Source organism: Schistocerca gregaria, chromosome 5 (genome assembly GCF_023897955.1).
Source record: "Schistocerca gregaria isolate iqSchGreg1 chromosome 5, iqSchGreg1.2, whole genome shotgun sequence".
Taxonomy (NCBI): domain Eukaryota; kingdom Metazoa; phylum Arthropoda; class Insecta; order Orthoptera; family Acrididae; genus Schistocerca; species Schistocerca gregaria.
The window spans coordinates 528,198,618-528,222,770 of NC_064924.1; the positions used below are offsets into that span (position 1 = coordinate 528,198,618).

General features: G+C 41.8%; 1 protein-coding gene across 1 annotated transcript in view; it reads right to left on the minus strand.

Moving 5' to 3' along the window:
* LOC126272822 (tubulin beta chain-like) overlaps nt 1–24,153 on the minus strand; it is a 59,624-nt gene that overhangs the window by 33,960 nt on the left and 1,511 nt on the right. The window contains exon 3 of the mRNA XM_049976018.1: nt 15,778–16,133. Coding sequence (XP_049831975.1) covers nt 15,778–16,133 — 356 coding nt within the window. The remainder of the gene's footprint in view (nt 1–15,777; nt 16,134–24,153) is intronic.

Consider the following 24,153-nt stretch of genomic DNA (forward strand, 5'->3'; position numbering starts at 1 on the left):
AATTTTACAATTTATTAATTTAAAAATTCATATAGACTGTACAAAGCTTTTTCTAGCATAAATATTTTTAGTGCTTTCTTAAACTTATGCTTGCTATGAATCTCTGACTTTATATCAGGAGGAAGAGCGTTGAAGAGTTCTGTTCCAGTGTAGTGGACACCATTTTGCGTCAAGCTCAAATTTCTATGCTCGCTGTATATGTCATTCTTCCTCACTCATGATAATTACTGTTTGGTTGAAATATCTCTATATTTTTACACACAAAACACATGAGAGAAAAAATATATTGGCATGTAGTTGTGTATATTTTAAGTTTTCAAAAGCTATTTCTACACGAGTCTCTTGGGCGCAATCCACATATAACTCGTAAAGCTCGCTTCTGAGCAATGAACATTAAGTTTGCTTCTGAGCAATGAACACTTTCCTTGCTAATGGCTAGTTACCACAAAAAATAATACCATACTCAACAAGTGAGTGAAAATAGCCATAGTATGCCACTTTTGCAGTGTTAGGTTCAACATGTGTAGTGACAAACCGTAAAGCATACATAGCAGAGCTAAGCCTCTTGCAGACATCTATAATACGAAGGTCACTCCAAAAGAAATGCGCACTATTTTTTTTTAAATCCATCTTTCATTCTACATGTTTGAAAGTCTTACAGTGTGTAGATACATCCTTGGAAAAATATTTTCATTTCTCCAAATAATTTCTATCCCTCTCAACTGCCTTACGCCATCTTGGAACCAGAGCCTGTATACCCGCACGCTAAAATTCTGGACCAACCTGTTGGAGCCACTGTTTGGCAGCGTGCACAAGGGAGTCATCATCTTCAAACCTTGTTCCACGAAGAGAGTGTTTCAGTTTCCCAGAGAGATGATAGTCACATGGAGCCAGGTCAGGACTGTAAGGCAGGTGTTTCAGTGTTGTCCATCCAAGTTTTGCAATCGCTTCCATGGTTTTTTGACTGACATGTGGCCATGCCCATGCATTATCATGCAACAGCAAAACAGCCTGCTTTTGCCGATGTGGTCGAACATGACACAGTCAAGCTTGAAGTTTCTTCAGTGTCATCACATACACATCAGAATTTATGGTGGTTCCAGTTGGCATGATGTCCACAAGCAAGAGTTCTTTGGAATCGAAAAACACCATAGCCATAACTTTTCCAGCAGAAGCTATGTTCTTGAATCCTTTTTTTTTTTTTTTTTTTTTTTTTTTTTTTTTTTTTTTTTTTTTTTTTTTTTTTTTTGATGAATTTACATGATGCCACTCGATTGACTGCCCCTTTGTCTCTTCCCTCTTCATCTCTGGTGAAAAATTATGGAGCCATGTTTCATCACCTGTCACAATTCATCCAAACTTTTTTTAACACCAACACTTCCGTCCCCTATTCCAACATAGCGTGACAATTCACTCACTGTGATGCGTTTGTCAGCAGTCACCAATTCGTTAACTCTTTGCACATTGTCTGGAGTGTGTGCAGTACGAAGCCTGCCACTGCGAGGACAATCCTCAATATTGCCGTGCCCGCTTTCATTACATAACCTGCTTGCCCACCAACTAACTGTACTGTGATCGACAGCAGCATCTCCATACATCTTTTCCAACCTCTTGTGGATGTTTCCCACTGTCTCATTTTCACAGCACAGAAATTCTATGACAGCACGTTGCTTCTGACGAACGTCAAGTGTAGCAGCCATCTCTAACACGTGCTTTGACGGTGCCAGTCACGGGACAGGTTGAACTAAGTTTGAAAACAAGCAGGAAGGATGTATCTACACACTGTAAAACTTTCACACATGCAGAATGAAAACTGTATTTTTACAAAAATAGTGGGCATTTCTTTTGGAGTGACCCTTGAATGTTAAGACCAGTTTATTTTCTTATCAATGTGCACTGCAAGAAACTTTGTTGTTTCCATTCTTTCTATTGGCTGATTACCACATCACACACTTATCACTCTCACTTTTTCTGTTTTTGTACAGAACTAAATAAAGCTGGTCATACTGGAATTTAATGAGAGACCATTCACCTTGAACCATTTAACCACGAGAGACCATTCACCTTGAAGCAATTAACCACATCTGAGAGTATGTTATTAATGGATTCCTCAAGATTACTATCTGTTCTACTGCTCATAAAAATTGTGGTATCATCAGCAAATAAAGTAAATTTATACAACAGGCTTGTATATGATGGTAGATCATTTATAAAAATCAGGAATAATAATGGCCCAAGAATTGAGCTCCGAGGCACTCCACATGTAATGGAACTCGATTCAGAATGTGAGGAAATTTCACATACTCCATCTGAGCTATTGAAGACAACTTTTTGTTTTCTGTCTTGGAGATACGACTGAAGCCAATTGCCTGTAACACCACTTATTCCTACTAATTTTGCTTTTTGCAAGAGAATATGGTGATCAACACAGTCAAACACTTTAGACAAATCACAGAAGACACCAAGTGCTAGCATTTTTTTCATTAAGGGTTTCTAGGACTTCATTTGCAAGTGCATCTTCTGTTGAACAGCCCTTTTGAAAGCCAAACTGGCTCTTGCTGAGATCTCCATTCTTCATGAGATGATCAGTAATTCTTACATGTATTAGCTTTTATAGAATTTTATAGAAAGCTGTCAGCAAAGAGATAGGTCGACAGTTAGTTCTGTTTTATCATCCTTTTTGTGCAGGGGCTTCACAATGGCATACCTAAGTCTACTGGGAACAACACCTTTCTGAAGGGAAGCATTGAAAATATGACAGAGAATGCCCATTATCCACACACAAGACTATTTCAGTAAATGACTAGAAATATTATCAACCCCTGCAGTGTTCTTACTTTTTAGAGAGATGATGATTTTTTTGAATGTCATCTACAGTGACAGGATTAAGGTACATTTCTGAAATTGTGTTTGAAGATACAGCTCGACAAAGCTGACCACATTTGAAGTCCGTCAGGTCTGCGGAGTGCCCCATTCTGCTCTCTCACCATGTCAATGACTACTGAAAAAACCTATGTTTTTGGAGGTGTCCGGATACTTTTGATCACATAGTGTACATTTTTTAAATTGATGACTTAATTTCAGATTTTTAAATACAAACTGTCACTTTTCGGAAGTGTTTTGTCACAAGAAATATTGATCGCCATTTGTTGCTTTTCTTGGAATTAATGTAATGTAGTTTCAGAGTATGAATCATTCTTGTATATGCTGTGTATTGCACTGAATTAATCTTGATCACCTTTTACCCAGTCATATGATTGATTCTATCCCCACGCCACAATGAACATATCGATACAGACACAAAGTTCACTTTTAAGTAAACACTTGTTCATATACATGGATGAAAAACATAACTGAAAGCTACTTATTGGCTCTAAATAAAAAACAGATATCGGAAAGACAAGAAGGGTGATTACTGGAGATACCAAGAGTGCAGTCAACAATAAAAATTTAACAGTGCCTAAATGAGTGAATGTTTCCACTCAGGACTGAATACTCCAAGGATCGAGCGACTCCAGTTATCGCTTCCAGTGGTTGGCAGTGTTAGAACGTGGGCTCAGAGTATCTACAGTGATGGCTGGAGAGAGATGGCCTTAATTATGAAATTGAAGTATGAATGTGTGAATGTCAGTTGTGCATCTTCTTGCTCGTTAAATGGTATACCTGCTAATTTTCAGAGTTATAAAATGCAAACAGTTTTGTGTGCTTGGGTATGATTTCAAATGGCTCCAAGCACTATGGGACTTATCTAAGATTATCAGTCCCCTAGACTTAGAACTACTTAAATCTAAGGACATCACACACATCCATGCCCAACGCAGGATTCGAACCTGGGACCACAGCAGCAGCGCGGTTCCTGACTGAAGCACCTAGAACCACTTGGCACAGTGGCCTGCAGGTATGATTTGTACATACTTAGCTGGTAACGTAATTTCTTACTCGCTGCATTAGCTTCCACAAGAATACATACCTGAATAAGTGTTTAAGGGTTAAATTCAAATGATTTTTAATTATCAGACACCTTCGTCTCTGTTACGGCGTATCGACAAGCGACGGCACGAAGACAAGAATGCAAGAGCAGAGAAGGCTGTGAGACGACGTTAGCCAATAGCCTGCTACCTAGGACGGCGCCACGACAGGAGTGGCCCCTGTCCGAAGAGAATATAAGCGCTGCTCCTGCCAGCCTCGGCCGCACAGTACTAGAAGTACTATACGGACACTAGCTTTGTTTGAATTGTTGTATAGCTATCTAAGAAGGCAGCATCCTTACGGCACCCTATAGCTGGCGAGTGGGCAGGACCCCACAGTACCCTTTCAACAAAACGAAATGTAAACAGTTTCAAAAATTTGGCAATGTTCCCTTCTTTTTTCATGCACGTGAACTTTGTGCTCAGCTTTGACCCTGAACGACACATCAGCATCATTAATTACATCATAGCGAATAGAAAAGACATTGCTCACATCGCCATCGAAAGGCGTCCTCAATATTCTTATGCAGGTGGAAAATATAGTCGAGGTAAAACTCCGTGAGGACGTTTTATGGGGCGACATTTTTTATGATTGCCTCAATAGTTTGGACCACATAAATGTTGAAATATCTAACGTCGGATGCTCCGAATGTCATGTGATGGACGTCGTTCCAAAGCTGATTCTTCATCATATGAAATGCTGGTTTTTCACTGGTATTAAACAAATTCGAAGTCATCAAAAACTTCCAAGACTGCCCGGAAACTTTCCAAACTAGCTGACAACTGATGTCTACTGAGGTAATTTAATTAAATCCATCTAATTTTCATATGATTACTTGAATTTTATGAATGAATAAGTTCGTGTGCAGCGTTTGGCGTAATAACATGTATTTACGTGGGTCACAAGCGGAGCAACTGACATCTCGCGGCGGAACCTGTGAACTAGCGGAGGCAACAAACTTTTTCTTCTAGTCGCTATGGTCACATATTAATTGAATGTGGAGCAAATTAATATGCAGCATTATATTAGCCAGTTTTAATAAATGAAAAGGATAATTAGTCTAATCAACACATAATAATTAAATGAATCTGTAAGATGCTTATTTCAACTTTGGCGTACGCCGTAAGACATCTTCACCCATGCCTAGGTTAGATAAACCCTCTTGGGATATGTGTACCCAGTGTCCTTAGCACTGCTTTAGCTCACCTAATTAAAGCGCTACAGACTGATTTCACTCAGAAGAATAAAGGAATGGATAGCTGGAAACACTACAGAGTGAAAGCCATGACTTCGAATGAGACAGAACTGTAGACCGAGGGGAAATAGGTTAGTCTTATCCACGGCCGGTTTAAGGTCCAAGCTGAGAGGGGCGTTAGAGGCTCCGTAACTGGAAGGTTTCTACACAAATGTATAGCAGTAACGACTGCTGAGATGGGCGTCCACTTGCAAGATTTGTATACAGTGCGTATCAATTAGTAGCGAAAACGGGGTTTCGACGTGTTACAGGTATGTGATTGCTGCACTTGAGAAACCATTAGGCAGCGGGTGGTCAGCCACGCAACCATCACTCCTAAAGCCGGCCGCGGTGGTCTCGCGGTTCTAGGCGCGCAGTCCGGAACCGTGCGACTGCTACGGTCGCAGGTTCGAATCCTGCCTCGGGCATGGATGTGTGTGATGTCCTTAGGTTAGTTAGGTTTAAGTAGTTCTAGGGGACTAATGACCACAGCAGTTGAGTCCCATAGTGCTCAGAACCATTTGAACCATCACTCCTGAATCCGATTTTCGTAAACCGTGTTCCAAGTATCGCTAGTGGTTGGTCATGCACTTTAATTCTGAAGTGCGGCCTGAATTCCTCTTCCACAGTCTGTTATTCCCTGCCATGTAAACGCTATACTGTTTTTGAAACGTCCTTGCTTTAAAAAATGTCGGGTAATCTCGGCGGAATGAGTTTGTGCAACCAAGAAGAAGAACTACAGTATAACTTGCTCAAATCGGCACGTGTATAATTCGGAGATCTGCTCGAATTGTACAAGTATTTCAGTACCGACGCATTCAGTGCACTTTTATATGCTAACTTTTTGTACAAAGCGGAACGTGGAAACGGAAAGCAAATCTTAGAACATACTTAATAATTCATTGTATAATGTGGAAAAGAGCCTATGCAGTACTACTGTATTACAATTCATGAGTTATTCAATTCATTAGTTATTCACGACTCTACAAGGACGTTACTTTTAATACATCTGTTAAGACGCACAAAACCAGGAAAAGAGGTCCAGCGCAGCGCTGCGCTACTGGTGTGGACCTAAAACCTAAAATCGCGCCGCTCTGTGCAACAACGAATAAGTTACGCTCAGTGTCGGTACAGTACATCAGTTCGTTTCGTTCGCCAGCGCCCTATTTGTCGGCTTTCTTGTTTTCTTCATTATTGACGCATCTCGTTTTCCTAATTATTGGAAATTGTTGCGTCTCCACCAACAATCTACTCCAACGTGCGCAGTGAAAAAGGTGGTATTGTTCCGTTAAACAATGGGTTTACCCGGCAATGCCATTATTTTCTGCCAGTTTCAGTTGACTAGCAGTTTAACCTTTAACTGGGGAGGTGAACATTCATAACGTAACTAGGGACGTGGGGTGTTCACAGCACCCTACATGAATACGATACTGAGGTTTCGATTTTTTTCTTAAATTGTTTATTATACAGTAAACATTGCATTTAGTCTTTTATTAATTCATTTAAGTACAGTTTTAATCACTAAGGTACACGAATAATTATCCGTAACTGATAAATCAATAACCTGTGTGAAATGGTTTCAAAAGTTCGTATACATACTGTTTTTCAAATTAATCAAACAAGAAAAGCTTCAACCATTTTAAAATTATAGAGAGATATTAACAGACAAAGCAACAGACGTATTTATATAACTTAAAACAATCATTCTTGTCAAAAGCCTAGAGAAAAATCACGTTTCAACGCTGAACATTTTCATCATCACTGAAAGAAGATTCTGAATTGATACATTTACTGCAGATGTTCTTCATATGATTTAAAAACCAAAATTGGTTACAGTTGCAACAGAAGAACTTGATTTTTGTCAGCATTTCTTGGACAAACTGTGCATCTTCCTGATGTGGGTTTATTACTTTGAACTGCTGGAATAAACTCTTCCATATTTGAGATCTTAGCCGCCTTCAGCCGGATGGATCTTGGTACAACCCAGTTTGAAGCTCTTTTTAAAACCTGAGGATGCACAAGCTCCTGCCCCACCTGTCTTATAAATTGCCTTCTTTCCGCAGCAAAACTGGGGATGTTGCTCTTCATTATAATTTGAGCATTAATGCAAGCAGTATCTACCATCCGAAAGAACACTGCTAATGACCATCGTTTTGTTCTTCTTACTACGGTGTATGTTGCAGACATCTTGTCAACTGCATCATCTCCGCCTTTTGTAAGGTTTTAGAAGGTAATGATCTCAAGTTTCTTTCTGTCTCCTGTTGTAGTGTCAATACTCTTGGAATTTGGATACATTGTCGACATCAGTATAACATTTTTACCTTTTTTAGGAACACAAGTCCCCTTTGTAAGCAAAAATTGTATTTGCAGTTTCTCTCCCTTTTATGACAGTCAATTCAGTAGAGGCTGAGGCTTATTTTTGCTTATTGTGCCAACAAGTGTTAGCCGCTTTTTCAGTAATTCTTCAGCGAGCAAGATAGTAGAGTACCAGTTATCTGTGGGTATATTTCGTCCAGTTCCTTGAAGCCCCTCAGTAAGCCTCAAAACGACGTCTTTACCTGAATTAGTAACTTGGAAAGGCCCTTCAGACTGTTTTCCCTCATACACTTCCATCTGAGATGGATACCAAGTCCTTGCATCACGTAATGTCTGCATTTTTATTCCGTATTTAGCTGGTTTGCTACGAAATTACACCAAAAAGGGATATTTACCTCTAAAGGGAACCTGTTATTCATCAAGTATGGCATAAGGCTGTATGCATTTCACTGTTTTCGTTGAATAAGGTGAATACTTGCCGTACTGCAGCTCTTTCATCCAGTTCCTTACGTTGCCCTCTATCATGAATATTATCAAATCTCTAACACCTCATAAGGAACAAAAATCTGTCCAGTGACATAGTAGTGTGAAATATTTCTACTCCTAGTCCTTGCGAAGAAAACAGATCTTGTAAAATCATTTTAACTGCTCTATAAGAACCAGCAATTATAAATAGTCTAATGAAAGATCAAATTTCTATTACATCTGTTTTCCGGCATCTATTTTTGTTCTTGTAGAAGGCCTCAAAGCGATCAATATAAATGTTGGTGCACTCTTCTATTGAGCGAATTATTTGCTCATTTATGAACACATCAAAGCATTCTACAGCAGTCTTGTAGTCTTTAGCAATTAGCTTGGTACCAGGATGCTGAGTTACTATATTTTTCTTCCTTGTTCTGACATTATTAGGCTTGAGGGTGTTGTGAACACCACACATCACCAGTTAAAGGTTAAGATGCTGTAACATGATGTGGAACAAACGGTATGTGTCGTTAACACTAGCGAAACGATTAATGTAATCGAGGCGAGTGAAAAAGACAAACTCTCTGTGCGCGAAATTATGTTGCGTTCCAAATGCGGTAAAACACAAATTTATGAAAACTTTAAGAAACAAGGATAAGATTCGGGATGAATGGATGAAAGAGAACGGGCAGATGAAAAGAAAGACGAAGATGACCGGAAATGAAGAAATTAACGAAATAGTGTGGGAATGGTTCGTAAGTGCGCGGGTAAAAATCTTACCTCAACCTGGACAAATGTTGCAGAGTGAGGCTCTGAAAGTCGCTAAAGAGCTTGGAATTATGGAGTTTATGGCATCCACAGGATGGCTGGATAGCTTCAATTCTAGGCACAACATCGTGAGGAATGAAGTGTTTGGGGAAGCTAAGGATGTGCTAGAAAGTGTAGCAACAGAATGGGAGAGAATACTGCCTAACTTATTAGTGAATTATGACCCGAAAGACTTGTTCAGTGCCAATGAAAAGGGACTGTTTTATCGTGCGCTGCCTTCAATATCGCTAGCAGCTCAAGGTGATAAGTGCAACGGCGGAAAAATGTCCGATGACTCACTGTACTGCTGTGTGCAAACATGTTAAGTGAAATGGAGAAGCCACTGGTGACTGGAAAGGCGGCAAAACCGCGTTGTTTCAAATACATAGACGCCAATACGCTTCCAGCTACATGGCGAAGTTATAAAAAGTCATGGATGGTGAGTGGTCTTATGGAAAAATGGCTGTGCTCTTTCAATGCCAAAACGAAAAAAGGAAATCGCCAAGTTCTCCTTTTCCTAGACAATGCAACCTACCACCCGAAAGTAACGTTATCAAACGTGAAATTGGCTTCGTTCCCTCCATGTTCAACCAGCCTCACATAACCCATGGACCAGGGGGTTATTTACACATCTAAGTGAAATTATAGGCTATTACTGATGCAATCTCTTATTCTTAATTGTTGAAGAAGCCGAAAGTGCGTTAGCTCTTGCACGGTCGGTTCCTGTCCTGGGTGCAGTAAATTGGATTGGCTTGGCTGTAAAGGAAATAAAACTCGAAACTGTCACTAAGTGCTTCAACAAAGCGGGGTTTGGGGGTCAAGAACAAGACTTCTGTGACCATCGAAGTTCAAGAAAATGCAGGAGCAATTGCTGACTTAATGAAAATGCGAAACATTTCATGTACTGCAAATAATTACATTCGATGTGATGTCTTTCTGTCAACTCACTCCACTTTCACTTGAGCAACAGGTTTAATAGAAAGCCGCAACAAAGAGGATGATGAAGAAACAAAGGAAGAAGAGGAGCAAAATGATGTCCCTAGAAAAACTAATACGCCTGAAGAATCTATTGCATGCATAAACGATGTTATGCAATTTGCAGCAGATACAAATTCTCCCAACTCGTTGGGACTATTGTATGGTGCAAAAAATTGCCTAGAAAATAAAAATTAACATCGGCTGACCGCTTGGTAAGAGTGCGTCCGAGCCCCCTTTTTTTTGCGGTATCAAGGAGGTTACGTTAGGTTAGAATCTGTCAGGGTGGTAAGTAACCTTTTTGGGCGGGATGGATGCCACGACGCCTCTATGCCTGGAGATAGAGTGCTGCACTGTGGCCTTCGCCCGTAAGTAGACGCCGAATGCATCTGAATGAGCTGTATCTATCTCGAAAAGAACGTAGCGAGTGCTGTGCACTTTTCCCCAGTTATTGGAATAACCAGACAAATTTTAATATACACTGAAGAGTCAAAGAAACTGTTACACCTGCCTAATATCGTGTAGGGTTCCGCGAGCTCGCAGAAGTGCCACAGCACGATATGGCATAGACTCGACTAATGTCTGAAGTAGTGCTAGATGGAACTGACACCATGAATCCTGCAGGCTGTCCATAAATCCGTAAGAGTACGAGGGGGTGGAGATCTCTTCTGAACAGCACGTTGGAAATCATCCCAGGTATGCTCAATAATGTCTGGGGTGCTCGATGGCCAGCAGAAGTGTTTAAACTCAGAAGAGTGTTTCTGGAGCCACTCTGTAGCAATTCTGGACGAGTGAGTTGGTCGCATTGTCCTGCTGGAATTGCCCGAGTCCGTCGGAATGCACAATACGCATGAGTGGATGCAGGTGATCAGACAGGATGCTTACGTATGTATCTAGACGCATCAGGGGTCCCATATCATTCAACTCCATACGCCCCACACCATTACAGAACCTGTACCTGCTTGAACAGTCCCCTGCTGACATGCAGGGTCCATGGATTCATGAGGTTTTCTCCATACCCGTGCACGTCCATCCGCTCGATACAATTGGGAACAAGACTCTTCCGACAAGGCAACATGTTTTCAGTCATGAACAGTCCAATGTCAGTGTTCACAGGTCCAGGCGAGGCGTAAAGCTTTGTGTCGTGCAGTCATCAAGGATACACGAGTGCTCTTTGGCTCCGAAAGCTCATATCGATAATGTTTCGTTGAATGATTCGCACACTGACACCTGTTGATGGCGCAGCCTTGAAATCTGCAGCAGTCTGCGGCAGGGTTGCACTTCTGTCACATTTTTTTGGGTATGGATTCAGGGCGCAAAACTGTTACGATCATAAGCGCCCATTCCATTAGCAATGGAAGAGAAACTCAGAAAAGAGGGAAACTAAAAACGGAAGGAAATCTTAGAAGACTACTATTGAAGAAGGGGGGGGGGGGGTTGTTGTCCCCCAAAAAGAGCTTCAAATGACCGATGTCATCTCACTGATACTGATAAACTCAAGGACGTGATCAGCTGAGCGCGTGTCATCTGCAGGAAGGGAAGATATATCAGGCGACAGCTGTAACCGGGCGCGTAGATTAAAATAGGGGTGCTGAAGTTAAAGGTGTCTCACCGTCCACGGTTGAGACCAGTGGAGACAAAGTGAGGGAGGATCGTCACTTAAAAGATGTAGATGGCTAAAAAGACAGTACCCTATCTGGAGTCTAGTTAAAATTACCTCCTCCCGGCGACGAACTCGGGAGGAAGAGGTCCAAGCACAGGGAAAAGGTTTTACGTCCCGTAATTTATTATCGGGAAGCGTAGAACAATATGTGTGCCATAAAAGAGCGCAGATGGAGGAACTGCTGGAACTAGATGATATTTGGTGAATGGACTGGTCTGACCGTTCCCCCGATTTTAATTCCATCGAGCATCTATGGGATGCGGTAGAGACGTACTGCTGAACGTCCACATACACTAACGACCATTCTGCAGTTGACCGCACTGGTGGAGAAATGGCACGCCATACCACAAGAACTCCTTACCAACCTTGTGCCAGCATGGGTGCACGTTGCAGACCACACACACGCACTGCTGTCCTGTCTGTGGTGATCGCACACGCATTAAGAACCATGTACCGCCTTTTGTAATGACTGGGGGAGCATCATTAATTGCGGTGACTTAGTGCTGTTATTGTCTTTGAATACGAGGGGCCCGTGGAAAGTCCGAGAGATGGCATCACCGGCGCATATCGAGGTCATGTTTAGTTAGCAGCATCTTTGGAAAGAACGCACACCAAGTTACAGCCATATTGGTCTATTTCTTTGTTTATGGCGTTCGTGTGAATCGAGGACGTCGAGTGATTGTCAAAAAATGGACGAAAAAGGATTTCGTGTGGTGATTAAACATTACTTTATGAAAGTCAAAACGCCTCAGGAGACTAAATAGAAGTGATGAAAATTACGGTGACTTTGCACCTTCGAATAGAACAGTTTTTAGTGGTTTCAAAATTTTCGGAGTGGCCATATGGGCACAAGTGAAGCTGAACCTTGTGGACGCCCTGTGGAGGTTACGACTCCAGAAATCACTGATAAAATGGATGACAGAAGAGTTAAAGTGCGTGACATTGCTAGTGCTGTGGGCACCTGGAATGAACGGGTACATAATATTTTGCATAAACATTTGGACATGAGAAAGCTGTCCGCAAGGTGGGTTCCGCGATTGCTCACGCTTGACCAAAAAAGGAATTGTGTGAAGTGTTGCAAGGATTGTTCAGGAAGAATCCGCAGGATTCAAGAAGAATCGTCACTGTGGATGAAACATGGACACATTACTATACTCCTGAGACCAAACAACAATCTAAACAATGGGTTACCAAGGGAGAATCTGCACTGAAAAAGGCAAAGACCATTCCTTCAGCCAGAAAGGTTATAGCGACTGTCTTTTGGGATTCGCAAGAGACAACCCTCATCGACTATCTGGAAAAGAATAAAACTATTACAAGTGCAAATTATTCATCCTTATTGGACCGTTTGAAAACCGAGCTGCAAGAAAACCGCCGGTTATTGGACAGCAAAAACGTCCTTTTCCACCACGACAATGCACCAGCACACACCTCAGCAGTTTTGGTCGCAAAATTAATGGAACTAAGATTCCAACTCGTTTCACATCCACCCTATTCTCCAGACTTTGTTCCCCAATTTGAAGAAATGGCTGGCGGGACAAAGAATTTAATCAAACGAGGAGGTGATTGCAGCAGCTAATAGTTATTTAGCAGACTTAGACAATTCCTATTATTCGGAAGGGATCAACAAATTAGAACAGCGTTGGACGAAGTGTATAAGTCTAAAAGGAGACTACGTCGAAAAATAAAAACGGTTTACCCCAAACACGTAAGTAGTTGTTATTTTTGCACGGACTTTTAAAACGCCCCTCGTAAAAGTGTCATCTGTAGCCGCGTTTAGCGGCCGCGCGTTTTGAGGTGCCACGTCACGGATTGCGCGGCCCCTCCCGCCGGAGGTTAGAATCCTCCCTCAGGCATGGGTGTGTGTGTTGTTCTTAGCGTAAGTTAGTTTAAATAGTGTGTAAGTCTAGGGATTTGGTCCCTTAGGAATTCACACACATTTGAACACTATTTTTTTGCATCTCTATTTGTCTCCTCGCGTATTTCTGTCAATTACCTTCCATCAATTACTTTCTGTAACATACTGTAGCAGTTTTTTCTATGTATGGCTCGAGTTTCATCGAAGCAAGTTGCAAACATGTTTTACAAACCAGTGCAGATTCAAGCTATAGTTGAGGAGAAACACAGGCGGTAAAAAAATTTAAAAAATGGAAGTTATCATTACGATGTAGTCTGAACTAAAGTTTTGTGCATCATAGTTGTGAATACTTAGTACTTGACGGTTATAACTGACATCACTGCTAATGTAGGAACACTAGCCTCTTCACAATAGAATGACAAGACCTCATCGGCTTGATTGTGAGCAAGTCAAGCAATCTCGTGCTATTCCTGCAGCTCCTGAGGCTGACGGTTGTGATCCATAGCTTGATGATTAGTCCTAGATTAGATTGAACGCATCATTCCTTCTTTATATGTTTGTGGCGAGGTTGATTAACACTAGCCTCTTCATGTTACAGTTGCCACCAAGGTAATGGTGAAGCTGCCATCAACACGAAGGTTGGTTTTAACACCACATTGATTCACTAGGCTTGCTTCTATTAGACGTGGTATGCACGTTGCCTTCCTCTAATCTTTGAGCTGACTTGCCGTCCGATGGTGGCCGAGCGGTTCTGGCGCTACAGTCTGGAACCGCGCGATCGCTACGGTCGCAGTTTCGAATCCTACCTCGGGCATGGATGTGTGTGATGTCCTGAGGTTTAAGTAGTTCTAAGTTCTAGGGGACTGATGGCCTCAGCAGTTGAGTCCCGTAGTGCTCAGAGCTATAGTTGTTGTTGTCTTCAGTCCTGAGACTGGTTTGATGCAGCTCTCCATGCTACTCCATCCTGTGCAAGCTTCTTCATCTCCCAGTACCTACTGCAACCTACATGCTTTTGAATCTGCTTAGTGTATCCATCTCTTGGTCTCCCTCTACGATTTTTACCCTCCACGCTGCCCTCCAATACTAAATTGGTGATCCCTTGATGCCTCAGAACATGTCCTACGAACCGATCCCTTCTTCTGGTCAAGTTGTGCCACAAAGATTCTCTTCTCCCCAATCCTATTCAATACTTCCTCATTAGTTATGTGATCTACCCATCTAATCTTCAGCATTCTTCTGTAGCACCACATTTCGAAAGCTTCTATTCTCTTCTTGTCCAAACTATTTATCGTCCATGTTTCACTTCCATACATGGCTACACTCCATACAAATACTTTGAGAAATGGCTTCTTGACAATTAAATCTATACTCAATGTTAACAAATTCCTCTTCTTCAGAAACGCTTTCCTTGCCATTGCCAGTCTACATTTTATATCCTCTCTACTTCGACCATCATCAGTTATTTTGCTTCCCAAATAGCAAAACTCCTTTACTACTTTAAGAGTCTCATTTCCTAATCTAATTCCCTCAGCATCACCCGACTTAATTCGACTACATTCCATTATCCTCGTTTCGCTTTTGTTGATGTTCATCTTACATCCTCCTTTCAAGACACTGTCCATTCCATTCAACTGCTCTCCCAAGTCCTTTGCTGTCTCTGACAGAATTACAATGTCATCGGCGAACCTCAAAGTTTTTATTTCTTCTCCATGGATTTTAATACCTACTCCGAATTTTTCTTTTGTTTCGTTTACTGCTTGCTCAATATACAGATTGAATAACATCGGGGAGAGGCTGCAACCCTGTCTTATTCCCTTCCCAACCATTGCTTCCCTTTCATGTCCCTCGACTCTTATAACTGCCATCTGGTTTCTGTACAAATTGTAAATAGCCTTTCGCTCCCTGTATTTTATTCCTGCCACCTTTAGAATTTGAAAGAGAGTATTCCAGTCAACATTGTCAAAAGTTTTCTCTAAGTCTACAAATGCTAGAAACGTAGGTCTGCCTTTCCTTAATCTTTCTTCTAAGATAAGTCGTAAGGTCAGTATTCCCTCACGTGTTCCAGTATTTCTACGGAATCCAAACTGATCTTCCCCGAGGTCGGCTTCCACTAGTTTTTTTTTTTTTTTTTTTTTTTTTTTTTTTTTTTTTTTTTAGCTGACTTACCCATTTAGTTGTATGAGGACCTACAGTTTAACGCGGATTCCGAACTACGGTTAAGTTGGCATTTTCCACATCAACAAACGCTGCCAGAAGTGAAAAGTTGCAGATTATAGTCCTTGGACTGACTAGGGTATTACCGAAGACCTCTGGATCAGTAGCCTGGAACTTTAAAAGAGCCACCGACTGACATGTGCTATTAAGTAGTGAAAAATGCTACCGTCTAAACAGAAACCTTCGGTGAGGGTGGGTGTGGGATTGGTTGGGGACGTTTCCGACAGTTTGGGCCGCCGTGAATGTAGAGCTTAACTTGAAATGGTCTTAGGAGCTGACCTTAGGCGATGGCACGACGCTGAAGGTGTTCATAATGCGGTCGGGGTACTCCTCCCTGATCTTGGCAATGAGCAGCGTCCCCATGCCGGAGCCGGTGCCGCCGCCCAGAGAGTGGGTCAGCTGGAAGCCCTGGAGGCAGTCGCAGTTCTCCGCCTCCTTCCGGACCACTTCCAGCACGGACTCCAGCAGCTCGGCGCCTTCTGTGTAGTGACCCTTCGCCCAGTTGTTGCCCGCGCCGCTCTGTCCGAACACGAAGTTGTCCGGACGGAAGAGCTGGCCGAAGGGGCCAGACCGTACTGAGTCCATCGTTCCAGGTTCCAAGTCCACAAGAATGGCACGTGGCACGTACTTTCCTCCTGCGGTAACACAGGCAAAAATGCTGTATAGTGAAAAAGAATTCTCTTACCAATAGTAGTATATCTTTAACGAGCTAAAATTATATTTCGTTCAGAACTGAATTATCATTAGCCAACTACGTAAAGAGAAATTTTACTAAATATTCACAAAAGGTTGGCACTACATTTTACGTCGAAGATTCCCCTTGGCTTAATAATGCTTTGACAAGCGGTAAACTAAAACGTCCTACCGCCGCCTAGGGGAAGTAAATGCTCGTCTTAGTAAAGTACACTCCTGGAAATTGAAATAAGAACACCGTGAATTCATTGTCCCAGGAAGGGGAAACTTTATTGACACATTCCTGGGGTCAGATACACCACATGATCACACTGACAGAACCACAGGCACATAGACACAGGCAACAGAGCATGCACAGAGCATGCACAATGTCGGCACTAATACTGTGTATATCCACCATTCGCAGCAATGCAGGCTGCTATTCTCCCATGGAGACGATCGTACAGATGCTGGATGTAGTCCTGTGGAATGGCTTGCCCTGCCATTTCCACCTGGCGCCTCAGTTGGACCAGCGTTCGTGCTGGACGTGCAGACCGCGTGAGACGACGCTTCATCCAGTCCCAAACATGCTCAATGGGGGACAGATCCGGAGATCTTGCTGGCCAGGGTAGTTGACTTACACCTTCTAGAGCACGTTGGGTGGCACGGGATACATGCGGACGTGCATTGTCCTGTTGGAACAGCAAGTTCCCTTGCCGGTCTAGGAATGGTAGAACGATGGGTTCGATGACGGTTTGGATGTACCGTGCACTATTCAGTGTCCCCTCGACGATGGAGACCTCACGCCCCACGTGTTGAGCAATTCGGCGGTACGTCCACCCGGCCTCCCGCATGCCCACCATACGCCCTCGCTCAAAGTCCGTCAACTGCACATACGGTTCACGTCCACGCTGTCGCGCCATGCTACCAGTGTTAAAGACTGCGATGGAGCTCCGTATGTCACGGCAAACTGGCTGACACTGACGGCGGCGCTGCACAAATCCTGTGCAGCTAGCGCCATTCGACGGCCAACACCGCGGTTCCTGGTGTGTCCGCTGTGCCGTGCGTGTGATCATTGCTTGTACAGCCCTCTCGCAATGTCCGGAGCAAGTATGGTGGGTCTGACACACCGGTGTCAATGTGTTCTTTTTTCCATTTCCAGGAGTGTATAAGGGGGGAACTCAGTCGTGTCCTTCTAAAAGGTAATGGGGTCTAGGAGGATGTTCGATACGAGTTGTTGGCTTTGTTGAGTGCCGTAATTCCATGGTGTCACGTCACCGTTTGGTGTATATCTTCACAGTTTAGAGAAGAAGGAAGGTCAGCGTTGGTCGTAACATTGATGGTTTATTGACAGCAAAATCGATTTTCAATCACATAATGATCATCTTGAGTGCTGTGGTGTACAAATTAAACTCATAGGCACAGGTATCGAGTTATTATCAGTAATCAAAGCTAAGAAACGATCACGGTTTGTTGAGTGTTGCAAAGCCAGATAACGTGAAAGAAAAAAAGGAAGAAAAACTGGGTGTTGTGACACTATTCTGTAGCTTAGCCCGACCTCTAGATAGCAGTTTGGTAGTGATAATTGAAAAACCTGGTTGTGGTCACAATCTGATCTGATCTGAAGTTTCGGCCGAGATCTAGGTTAGGTTGCAAGGTAACAATTTGATCGTGAGTTGGCGAACCCAAAGAAGTTGATACTGAGAAAACCTGGTTTTGGTGACAGACTAACCTGTAGCTTAGCACATTTGAGGCGGAAAAACCGACGACTCATATCGAACGTTCCTCTATATCCAGGAATTATGCCTACTTTTGTCTTGATCACTTTAAGTGAACTAGAGGAAGACTAAATTTGTTCTTGGATGCTAGTTTAGCGGGCTTGCAGCTGCATTATATAGCAAACTTACAGAGCAGCGCGATTGTTAAATCGTCTATTATATAAATTAAGGGCAATAATTTAATCCTTAATGATAGTGTCGTGCATGTTGAAGCAAACTACAGAAAAATGTATTCCATATAAAAATTGTTCGGGTTTTGAGATTGGCATGTATTTATGCTTCATAATATTTCTCTGGCTTTAGAGGCCAAATCTGTCAAATGCAATAGCTCCGGAAACATTATAAGTCCTAAACAAGACGCTGTGTGCAATTTTAATAAAGCACTATAACCAAAGGAATACTCAACGAAGGGCTGAAGACGGAAGCTGCCCCCTCCCCCTAAAAAGAGAAAATGTTCGCAAATCAAACTCGCTTCTTGCCCTGCCGAACAACCAGACCTATAATTTCCGTACCACTTGAAAACCAAGGCATATAATGGATGCTGAATAGCCATACCCTGAGCCATCTCTCGTGAAATCATATACTTATTACATCACAAATGAAAAATAATATTGTCCATACTCATACTCACTATTCATGTCCCAAAAGAACCTGGAGCTAACAAACAATCGAATAAGCAAACTTTCAATAATAAAATTTCTGAAGTTCAATTTTTTTGTGAAATATCAAAATCCATCGAAATTAGGCCAAAATCAGGCGCTCAGGCAGGGAAATGGACTATCTCGATTTTCATTCAATTGCGTTTTGGAGAAAGTAAAACGAGTGGAGAAAAAGAGCAGAACAAGAGGGAATAAATAAAGTGAAACTTGGAAGAAAGAATTTGGGAACCTTCAATCTGACTGCTTAATTTTCGCTCATCGTTTAGCAATCTTAGATGAGGACCTACCATAAGTAACAAAGTGATAAACATACTCCAAGTAGCAGAAAAAAGTAGCAGGAACAGCTAGCTCACAAATTTCGTTTGACAAAATTGTACACATGACCAACGGGTTAAGGCTGCACCAAAGTATGTGGAATCATAATATATAGACTAATAATCCAGCCAAACTGTCTAGACAAAGCAGCTACCATAAATAGAGACATAAAAGACTGAAATTTCATTTCACTTAACAAAGCACATTTACAACAGATATTCCTCGTCTACTAAAACAAAACTGAGGAACTACAATGTGATGATTAAAACGGGTGTCTAAGTCTCCGAATGCCTTACCATGAACAAAGCCTACATATGGAGAAGAAATAGAAAAGAATAATTCGAAAATGTTTGGGTCCAAAGTACGAAAATGGGATTTGACAACTGAGAAGCACCAACGGAGTGTATGAAAAACTGGGAATAGATACTCTGAGAGGGTGGAGAATTACATTTAAGGGTCACTGAAAAAGAATGGATAACAAGCGACTGACAAACAAATCCAAATTCTTTCACAAAATCCGAATTTCATGGTTTATAGAAATTAAGAAAGATATACAGGAGTTGGAAATAACAGACAGACTAAGAAATAGAAAACAAACATAAATTCAGGAAGAAGAAACAAAAAAATCAAGGGTTTCCAGGAGAAGAAACAAAAGAACAGAAGAAATACATGGGCAGAAGAAAGAACAACAGAGAGCAAGAGTGGCAGAAATATTGGCATGCCAGAAAAAGGAAAAGAATATGGTGTCATAACTCAGTTGTTTCACATCGTCCTGAGTTAGACAAATTCGAATAATAACAATAATGATGATAATGATAATCGTCCATGAATATACACTACTTAAGTGCTATTTAGATGCAAATCTAGATTTTTTTTGGGGAGGGGGGTATAATTGATACTCTTTTACACCCACTCGTTCCTCAAGAATGTGATTTTGGAAGGATTCATCAGTTTCTTGTGGTGAGAAAATCGCTGTCCACGGATATTTTCTTTGTCATAAGAAACAAAAAGTAGTCGTTAGGCCATGTATAAGGTAATGTGATACTGACTTGATATTCTTTGATACGCCGTGTGGCGGATGGCATTGTCATGGGCTGAACGATGTGAGGTTTTCCGATGTTGTTTCTAATTTCGTGGATGAATGGGGAAAAACATATTATACACTACTGAGCACTAACTGTTCTACCCTATAATACAATGGTCGCGACACGTCTAGCGCATCCAAAGAAATAAGCGGTCATTTCCAAACACCAAAACAGTTGATTGCTGCTTAGTTTCCTGCTTGTAAGAATATGTGCAAGTTTTCTCTCCTGAAACGGCATTTTTTTTCCAAACAGCGAAATGTACATGCAGAATCGAATGTACTGTAATCTTCGATATCCGTATGAATGTCCCAATGGCCTTGTTTAGTAGATATTAACGAAATTCATTGCTGAAGTAAACACGACGAAATTCTGCAAACCAATTACAAACTGTATATTTCTTAAGTTGGCTGATAATCTAAGGTTTAACGAAGCGATTCGAAGCATTGTCATCCAGCGGTAACTTTTTTGAGAAATTCCGGTAACGGTGTCTTTCAACACATACGCTACACAGGCTTCTCGGCCAATAAATATTTTGGGCTCCCATTGTTTTAATAATATTAAATGAGAAATTTTAAAACTTCAGTAGCATAGCATCACAATTGCACCATCTACTGCTGTGCTTCAGCACGACTCGAACGGGTCCAGAAGCGTACGTCACACAGCTTGAGAAATCTCGGGTTGTAATCGATCTTTCGGTGGCCTCACAACCTAGTGACATCTGTTGGTATATCTGCACGATGGGACTTGTCACTCTATTTTATTCTTGTGATCGCAATTTCAGGCAGTATAATGTGGTTTATTTCGTTTATTAGCCATTTAATTCTTGATTAAATTTCTTTGATATTTCATCTTAAATGTTACCATCACTTCTTCAAGCTGATTAAAAGCTTAACATATGAGCCTACTTGGCAAAACATGAGTCTCTAATAATAGAATAAAATATTGCACTGAGTCCGCATCCAAGCAATATTTTTTTTAAGGACAACGTTTTTGCCACTGATTGCTGGCGTAACATAAAAATCAGCCTAAACGTTTGTATATCGTCCGTAATACCGCCTAAGAATTCTTTTTGCAGATTTGCTGATCAAACGCAACAGGAGTTTCTACGGTAGTAGGATTTAATGCTAATTCCTCCTGTGTTTCACTAGAGCAATAGCCTGGCGTAGCGAGTTCGTAGTTTATCGCCTATGGTTTTGCGCTCGTGTCGCGCGAGACAAATATTGTTCGAGCAGGCTCGATACGGTATCGACTGCTGCGGCATATCGGGAAATCTCGAGCCTGTTCGAACGCGAGTATCGTCTGTCCAGCCTTAATGCTATTTGTTGGTTCTTTGTAAAAACTTGGAAACTATCAGACTCCCTCCACCACAGTATTCGCCGGAAGACTGTATGCCGTTCCGAAATGTTGCGGATACACTGCGAACTGACGCAAAAAGAAATTCTGCTAAGAAAAAACAAAAAATCTCTCGCCAGTTGTTGACTATACATGCTGTTTCCTTTCAGTTAGATGCTGAGGAGGTTTTCACACGAAGGTCTCCGGATCTTGTACCTTGAAGCGTTTGAAATACATTTTGGGGAAACGTTATGCGGAAAAGTACTTTTTACAGCAAAATTCCACTGAAATGCGCCAGTGTAACTTTAGGAAATGGCATTAGTGTTGGAGAGAATACGTATTTCAACTGCCCAGTGGTAGGCACAAAAAACACACTTCAGTTGCTGCAAAACCTATTTGATATGCTAGAAACTGCGATACGTAATAAACAGCCCTGTCACTGTTGTGCTCCTTAAATAAGCTCAAGTGTTCTTAGCTGAGATGCTCGAGAACTGTCAAAAAAAAAAAAAAAAAAGTACCAACAGTGTCGCGCTCGCTGACATCCGTGTGAATCAACCATACATCCTAGTCTCTTACAGCAAGACGAATTTTGACTCGACAAATAAAGTTCATTTATAAGGTAAAAACGAAAGTGTGTTTACTTTCAAAGCAGAACTCTTCAAATATCTTCTCAAGGTAACATCTATACAGTTCAGTCGATCGATTAAGAAACGAGACACTAAAAGGAGTGCATGAGTGTCACTGAACTATGTGAAACGCAGACTGGCAGTAGGCAGTAGCAGGGAAAGCATTTCTGAAAGAAAAAAAATCTTAGCATCGGATATAAACTGAAATGTCAGGAAGTCTTTTTCGAATGTATATGTCTGGATTGTAGGCTTGTAGGTAAGTTAAACGTGGACGATGAGCAGTTCAGATAAGAGGAGAACAGAAGCTTTTGAAATACGGTGCTGCCGTAAATATGCTGAAGATTAGGTGGATGGAGAGAATAACTAGTAAGAAGGTGCTAGATCGAATTGGGCAAAAAAAAAAAAAAAGGAATTTACGGCATAGCTTGAGTAAAAGAAGGGACTGGTAGATAGGACGCAACGTGAAGCACAAAGTAATAGCCAACACGGTAGTGGAAGGAAGTGTGGGCGGTAAAAACTGCAGAGGCAGATCAGGAGTAGAGCACAGTAAACAGCGTCAAATGGACGCAGATTGTGGTAACTATGCAGAGATCAGAGGGCTTTAGTAGGATAGATTAGCATGCAGAGTTGCATCAAAGTAGTCTTCGGACTGAAGATCACAACACAACAAACATATTTTAAGTTAGTATGCATTGCAAACGAATTTTAAATTGTGAGAGATTCAGAGCTTATTCAGCTTTCCCCGTCGGTCTACATTGGCAGAAAATAAACATGATTTGTAAATCTTACTTTTTTTTGAGCGCTCGACGCCCTAATTCTAAGGCAACACTAGCGGGAACACTTAAAGTTGTTAGGCTGACTGCTGTTAATTTTAGTGATCTGACATAGCTGGGTGTAACACTGTAGGAACATTTGCGTAATGATTGTCTTAGATTACTTCCTCCGCACTCTACTCTCTATTATACGCAGGTTGGAACTTAAATAGTGGCAACACTGTTGTGGAGACACTATGCAATGGAATCTACTATTGTCGCTTATAGCGCACGTTGTTGGCATACCTAACCTTACCTCCGAGCAAATGGACTCGCCCGTCCAATGTCACCGGCGTGCACACAATCGAGGGAAACAGTCACTTGTGAGCGAGCAGTCTAAGGTAACGGTACCATTAAGTTTTCGAAACAGGAACAGAGTTGGATCAAGATTGAATGTGCCAGCACGACAGTGTCAGACCATCAATGCACAGTATTAATGTTTGTTTTTGGAGCATCACCTGTGACCAGCTTTTCGAAAGAAGTGGCGACACTTTCTGCCAACCCATCTAATCATCTTGCACGACAATGCGCGGGCGCGTACAGCGCAAGCTGTGGCTATGTTCGGTCGATGGGACTGGGAAGTACTGTATCATCCACCATACTCCCCGGACTAAGTCCTTGTGACTTTGATTTGATTCCGTAGATGAAGGAACCACTTCGCGGCATTCGCCTCAGAACTGTTCCAGAGATTCGACAGGCACTAGACAGCTCCATTCGCACCATCAACAGAATAGGCGGTATACTACGCGTTCCACATCGCTGGCAGCGGGTTCTGCACAACGCTAGTGATTCCTTTGAAGGGCAGTAACAGGTGCAAACATGTAACTCTTTTGTATCGGTTGTGAATAAATAGTTGCCACTATTTATGTTCCAACCCTCTTAAATCAAGAAAAGTTAACTTGTAGTACAGATGCCCCGCTATTTAAGACGGTAGCATTTGAAGTTCCGTATCCAAGGTATGGATTCACGTAAGACCATGGCCATTTTCTCGAACGACGTATCCACCTATTTCGGGCACTTTCTTCTTTCTGAGAAGGGGAACATAATTTAAATCAGTATACCTTTCAAAGGATGTCCCTTGTTTTAGGAATACATAACTGAATGTTTTGTCTGAGCTGCATTGCTGAAGTGCTGCACGGCTTTTGAAATTCCATTACTTGTTACCTTGTTGAATTTTAAATGCTTTTTGAGAGTTTTGCAACGTTCGGAAGCTTTTTCTTGCCTATATTGCGACAAATATCGCCTCCATCCTCTCTGAATTATCACCAGCCGAACTGCTTTCGTTTTCGTAGATTCATAATGCGATTAGAGCTACTCACTGAATTTAAACAGTATCTGAACTGTTATTTATAATTTGCAATAAATGGAAAACACGG